The sequence below is a fragment of the Meleagris gallopavo genome, chromosome Z, assembly GCF_000146605.3.
Source record: "Meleagris gallopavo isolate NT-WF06-2002-E0010 breed Aviagen turkey brand Nicholas breeding stock chromosome Z, Turkey_5.1, whole genome shotgun sequence".
NCBI lineage: Eukaryota > Metazoa > Chordata > Aves > Galliformes > Phasianidae > Meleagris > Meleagris gallopavo.
The window spans coordinates 19,350,656-19,357,692 of record NC_015041.2 but is presented as its reverse complement, the minus strand read 5'-3'; the positions used below and the strand labels follow the sequence as shown (position 1 = coordinate 19,357,692).

At 36.2% G+C, this 7,037-nt stretch overlaps 1 protein-coding gene across 1 annotated transcript in view; it reads right to left on the bottom strand.

Moving 5' to 3' along the window:
- NLN (neurolysin) overlaps positions 1–7,037 on the bottom strand; it is a 36,974-nt gene that overhangs the window by 13,467 nt on the left and 16,470 nt on the right. Inside the window, 3 exon segments of the mRNA XM_031557251.1 lie at positions 1,495–1,655; positions 2,602–2,704; positions 4,048–4,155. Coding sequence (XP_031413111.1) covers positions 1,495–1,655; positions 2,602–2,704; positions 4,048–4,155 — 372 coding nt within the window.

Here is a 7,037-nt window from a genome sequence, read left to right as displayed (position 1 = left end):
GTTACGTTATCTGTGCTCTTTGCAGTTCGTTACCTCCAAAACAAAGTTGGCGTGTGTAATTATAACCAAGCAGCTCTGCTACTTTTGCTCTTAGTGGAAGCAACTGCTGAAGAATTTTTGGTGTTTCTCCTGAAAAAGAAAGCAAGCAAATCTGTGAACTGAAACCAGGAAATCTATGTTATCAAAATTACATAAATATCTGTAATCATTGCAAATAGAAAACGTATAAAATAAGACACTTTAAGACATAAATATAAAAGAAAACATAAGTTTAGCGAGATTTTTGAAATTTTTCAAAGCACTTGATCACAAGTAGCTAGACATCTAGCTTTCTAGTCAATCCGAGCCATTACATTCCCTACTATAATTAATCTATTTCAATTAATCGAAAGATATATCAGTTGTTTTAAGGATAACAAATCCCTGATTCTTGCAAAAATATTATTTCATTTATCAACCATTTAAATGTAAAATATGGCAGGGACACGGCTGACAAAATTCTTAATTGCTTGTTAGTGGTTAAGACAGATCACAAAGCTATTGTGCTAACATTCAAAGCTTATCTGCTTGTTTGTCAATGTTCTGGCAATAGCAGCCAGAGAAAGGGATCTGAAACATAAAAGCCCCAGGCCCTGACCTAGATATTGCAGAGGATCCCTGAGAAGATGAAAACATTAACTGTGTTATCTTGATTTCTAGAAAAGCAAGATTTCTCAGGAAAAAAGAATAAATCAAGGTATGTATAATGTACAAAGTTTGAAGTTGCCCCCCTAGTTACAACAGCATACTCCTTTAAGTGTTCTGACTTACATCTGTTGGTGTCATTTTATCCTGTGATCTTCACATTTCACAGCAGTTCAAGTACAAAAGCACAAATCTAACATTGTTCTCTAATGAATGGTTGGTACAATTGCCGGCTGAAAGACACTTCTATCTTTTCTAGCCTTTTAATTATTTTTGTACCTATTTAGTGTCTGCTCTCATCAGCATAAAACAAATTGTTTGTGAAATCTTCTTTTCTTTCAACAAATTATATTTCCAGATATGTATTTAATTAAATGAATCTTTAAAAAAAATTAGTGTTTTTTTTAACATATAATTAAAGACCTCCTCAAGATGCAGTGTATTAATTTCACATTTAATTGCATTTCATAATTAGAACACATGTTCAAATAATCACTGCCATCCTGAAGAACCTGAAGGTCTAGAGAAGCCATATTCTGACAGTGTCATCTGCGAAGTAAGCGCAAGTGACTACAGAACTCTGTAGAAAAAGTCATCATTTTCTCAAAATGCCACTTATATCAACAGCACTCACTGACATCTTAAGATGCATACATATACACGCATGTGAAGCAAGGAAATGTTGAAGATTATATTAACAGGTTTTAATTTCACAGTACTAAACAATTTACAGAGTTCAAATCTAACATCTGAATGTCCATATTTCAACCCTGTTGTTCCCTTGTAAAAAAAAGGCAATATACAATGTACCTCTTTGCATCTTGTGTTAAAGGCAGATTCCATTTTTCTCCTTGTTTCTGAAATGCAGCACTTCTTCATAACAGGAAAATAGTGAGGATATTTTAACGTTATTTTATATTTGTTCTCCTCAGTCTTCTCTAAACTCTTTATAAAGTCATCAGGGAGGCCTTCTACAGAACACAATTCAATAAAGAATATTTCTCAGAATTATCTACTCACCTCTTTTTTTTGTTGTTGTTACATTATTGCAATTGTTTTGCTGCTACCTAATTTGACATCGGGAGTTTAAACGGAAATACAATTCTTCTGTCTGCTAATACTATTAATACTATTATTTCCTAATACTTGCTAAGCCAAATAAAATAAATTTTGAAACGCTTTACTAGTGAGCAAAAGAAAAAATGTAAAGATACCAGATGAAAACAAATCATGATGTCGGAAAGTAGTTTATATTTTATGCTATGCTCTCCAGAAATGCATCTCTAAGTCTTCTGTTATGTGAAATACATTTATGTTAGGTACAAGTAGGAAATTCTTTACTCAGAGGGTGGTGACACACTGGAACAGGTTGCCCATAGAAGGTGTGGATGCCCCATCCCTGGAGGCATTCAATGCCAAGACAGATAGGACCCTGGGCAGCCTGATCTGGTGAGTGGCAACCCTGCTCACAGCAGTTGGAATGGGATGAGCCTTAAAGTCCTTTCCAACCCAAGCCTCGTATGATTGTATGACTTCTAGATCAATTTAAATGATTTCAGTGACTTAAATATCTTGCATGACAGAAAAGTTGTTCAGATAGTTGTAAAGAACATAACACATGTTGGATTGCCTGATATTGGAGAACTGAGAAAAGAAGCAAGGATGAGTAATGTTACAGAAATAAAAAGGTAGGGCAGATATGCTAACTTTATGCAAGGTGTAACTTCAGTAAGCACAGGTCTACAAAGAGATTTTAAGCATTTGCAAGTTGTGATTCTAAACTTTCCTTGGGGAAGAATTAAGAATGGAATACAGCTGGAATTTCATTTTATCTAACCATCATTCACGGGGCCAATAAAAGACTACCTGCAATACTGGAAGGCAAAGAAAAGGAAAAAATACAAGCATAGTACTCACCAAGCTCTTCTTTGGAAAATATAAGAAACATATTTTCTTCATTCAGGTTTTTGTTGAAGTCTATACACAGCTCACTTAATTTTTTCTTCATTTTCATTATTTCCTATATTGGGTATAAACTAAAATTAGTGGGGAAAAAAAATCAGCTGGCAATTACTTATCTTCCACTTGAACAGTATTTAATTTTTTCCAGTTAGGTTCTCTGCTAGCCTACACTGAATACTGCTATTGGCTGAGCAACATATTGCAGGAAGTATCACGTCTCCCCTGCCCCTGAGCTCATTTTTACCCTTCTTTTGTCTTGAGTAATCTAGCTGCCAATAAGCCCAAGGCTGAGTCTAGTGCTCTAACAATTTCAAACATGTTTTCAACTGAGACTGGGACTGAGTACAAACAAGTTCTCTGACAGCATTACGCGATAACATCCATTTTATTTTACTTAAAATTGTAAGTATAAATCTGAAATCACAGAGTATCAAACAAGTAAAAATGGATGCAACCTTTAAAAAACACTTTTTTTGAACCAGAATAGAGGCAGGAAAAAAGAATATCCACACTAGATAAAAGCATTCCAAATTCACTTTAAAATCCTCCTGTACACATATCTGAAATATGTTCTAATGTATTTTATAGCATGACTGCCCCTTACTGGCAAGTTCAATGAACACTGTAACCACAAGTAATGAAAATACCAAACAAACACGAAATTTGGCATAAAATAAAATTAATAGAAATTTTACTTAAATATAGCTCAACTATTACCTACTTATAAAGTATTTAAAAATCTCGTTAGAAGGATTGGTGGTATACAAATACACACGAAACAACATTTTCACTAACTTAAGTATGTACATAAAGAATGATTATTTTCAGAAAAGACAGAAGTCTCTTTGAGAAGCGTAACTGATGGTTACACAACATCAGTTCAAAATTTAAATTATGTCAGCTTCTCAAACACCAACAAGTTTACTTCTATACCTTTCAGAATTGAAAAGTGCTTTTATGTGCTTAATTTCTCCTCTAATGGGTCCAAGATTCTCAAAGCTCCCTTGAAGTTACCTAGAGCTAAAGTCTTGGAGTCATTTTATAATGATGGTTAATATTTGAAATTAAAATATCTGTGACTTCATGATAGTTACTACATATGTGCTTCTGAAGCTTGGGCTCACAGTTAATGTTTTCGAGAAGCCTTTTGGTTATGAATCTAATTTGGACCAAAAAAAAAAAAGTCGCGTATACCACCTATATCCACTGAGTGAGGAATCCAACAAATTAATTTTAAAAACTAATGATAATTAGAGTTTAAAAGATGGACATAGAAATAAGAACAGTTAAAATTAGAGCACTAATTAAGCAAGACCATAGGCACAAACACTTACTACACAAGAATAATACAATCTCTTCAAAAAGTTTCCCTTTGATTTATTAACTAAGAACCATATTTACATGTTGTACTTCTTTAGGAAGATGGAGTCCATTTCTTTTTCCCACTTGAACTGATTTGTCTAGGTACCGCTTTGTTTCAGGCTTTACATTTTCCAGATTGCAGGTTTGCTGAAATGACAGTACAGCATAATTTAATTTATAATACAGTGAGACATATACACTAAGAATTTAAAAGGGTCTGAACAGAATCACAGAATCGCTCAGGTTGGAAGTGAACTTAAAGATCATTCAGACTCAACCCTTTGCTGTGGGCAGGGCTGCCCTCCCACCAGCTCAGGCTGCCCAGGGTCCCATCCAACCTGGCCTTGAGGACCTCCAGGAATGGGGCACCACAGCTTCTCTAGGCATCCTGTGCCAGTGCCACACATTCTTCTGAGTAAAAAGTTTCTTCCTAGTATCTAATCCAATTCTACCCTCTTTTAGCTTAAAGCTATCAGTCCTTGTTGCACTGCTACACTCCCTGAAAAAGATTCCCTCCCCATCTTTCCTATGGGCACCATAGAAACAATGCAGTATCATGAATTACAGTATGAAGGATTTTCCAAAAAGTTATTCCTTATAACATTATTCTCATATTGATTTAGCATGGAATTTTCTTTACTGAATACTTCAGTCAGAAGCAGGAACAGAGGCATATTTTGTGTACACTTTTCCTAAGTAGCACATTTATATGCTGTCATAAAAGCTAACCCTTTTAATTATTATTGCAGTATACTAAAGCTCTTATGTGGATGTAGCTTTTCTGTATATCATTAACTTGCAGTAATCAGTGCTACAAGGTAATATCATAGTTTAAAAATTGAAGGGATTAAAAATAATGTTATTAATTAAAAAAAAATCTTAAAAAGTAAATGCTTCTAGGGTTCACTGAAGGACTTCAAATAGTATAAAAGTGAAACTTACAGATCTTTCTGCTCTTGGTCAAAGCAATCCATAGCAACAAATAAAAAGGTATTTCTGTGTCTGGTTATACAGTTACAGAGATTCCTGAATGATCATTTTCTAAAGCATCCAATATTAAGAGACAAGACACTAGCTGTAACAGAACATGGACCAACGTCATGAGGGTCTTCCTTCCAACTGACTAAAGCTAAACTATTTAATTCAGAAAATTGTGATTTTATCCTAAATTGTAAATACTGCTATAAAATAGCATTTTACATTATAATTTTATCTTCCACTAGCTAAAAATGAACATTCTAACAAGATGCAAGCTACAGCACTTGCTAAAAAGGACACATTCTATTTAAGTTCACCTTTAAAATAGGAAGCTGTTGGGATTAGTTATGACTTGTCTTAACAACAACCTAACCAGCTTACCTACATACAATTAATTCATGACTAGCAGATCTAAAAAATAAGAACACTGAAACATGCAAATTTTATGGAAGAGTTACACAACTATATACGAGTGTCAACTAACAATGACCAGTGCAAATTAACTCTTTAATGATAAAAAATAAGAGATAAGAACCCAATTGCATTCCAGGAGAAAATAAATAATAATGGCAACCCTGAAATAGATATTTTGCCAACTGCCATTTTAAAATAATTTACATGACAGCACATAACCAATATCTACTTCTGCTACTGCCCTGTATGCAGACCTAAAAAATAGTGCAGAGTGGGTTTAGAATCATGTAAGAGATTAGAACGGTTAAGCTTTCCCTTTACACTGCGAAGAATCACAGGTCACAGAAGCATTACAACAGAACCACTAAACATTAGTGCAATTGTACATAATATAATGTCTCCAGGGACATGGCTTCCCCTACAGCTGCAGGCAACCTGTTCCAGTGTATTACCAATCATACTGCAAAAGACTTTTCTTGTATCTGACAGAAATCTATACTCATTTAGATTGAAACCATTTCACCTTGTCCTATTACAAGTCTATATCCTCCCTTTCTGTAGTTTCCATTTAAATACTGAAAGGCTGCTATCAGATCTCCCTGAAGCCTTCTTTTTTCCAGGCTGAACAGCCTCAGCTTTCTCAGACTATTCTTGTAGGAAAGTTCCATCCCTTGGATCATTTTTGTGGCCCTCCTCTGGATGTGCTCCAACAGGTCCATGTCTCTCATGTACTGAGGACTCCACATCTAGACGCAGTACTATATGTGAGGCCTCACCATTGCAGAGCAGAGGGACGGGGTCACCTTCCTTGCCCTGCTAGCCTTGCTTCTTTTAATGAAGCCCAAGATAATGGTTGGCTATCTGGGCTGCGAGGGCACATTGTTGGCTCATGTACAGTTTGCCATCTACCAGTATTTCCAAGTCCTTTTCAGCAGGGCTGTGCTCTATCCTTTCATTCTCCAGTTTGTATTGGTAGTAGGGGTTGCCTCAAGCCAGGTGCAATACCTTGCATTTGGCTTTGTTGAACTTCATGAGGTTCTCCTGTGCTCATTGTCCAACTCTGTGTAGGTCCCTCTGGACAGTACTCCGTTCTTCAGGCACGTCAACTACATCATGCAGGTTGGAGTCATCTGCAAACTTGCTGAGGGTGCACTTCATCTCTTGGCTGGTGTCACTGATGTAGATACTAGAGTGCTGCTCTCAACACTGAGTCCTGAGAAACACTCATCACTGATCTCCATCCAGACACTGAACCACTGAGCATCATTCTCTGGGTTCAATCCTGCAACCACTTCCATGTCCATTGAACAGTCCACTTATCGTATGCACATTCTTCCAATTTGAAGTGAAGAATGTTGAGGGGTACCATGTCAAAAACCTTACTGAAGTCCAGACAGTGGCTCTTCTCTTGTCCATTGATACAAATATACCATCATGGAAGGCCAGTAGGTTGGGCAAGCAGGATTTGTTTTTGGTTTCAGCCATCCATCCTTGTTCTCCAATGTCAATCCCCTCTCTTCCATGTGCCTTAGCATAACTTCCAGGAGGATCTGCTCCACAATCCTTCCCTACAAGGAAGTGAGACTGACAAGTCGGTAGCTCCCAGGGTCATCGTTTTTACCCTTCTTAAAAAATGG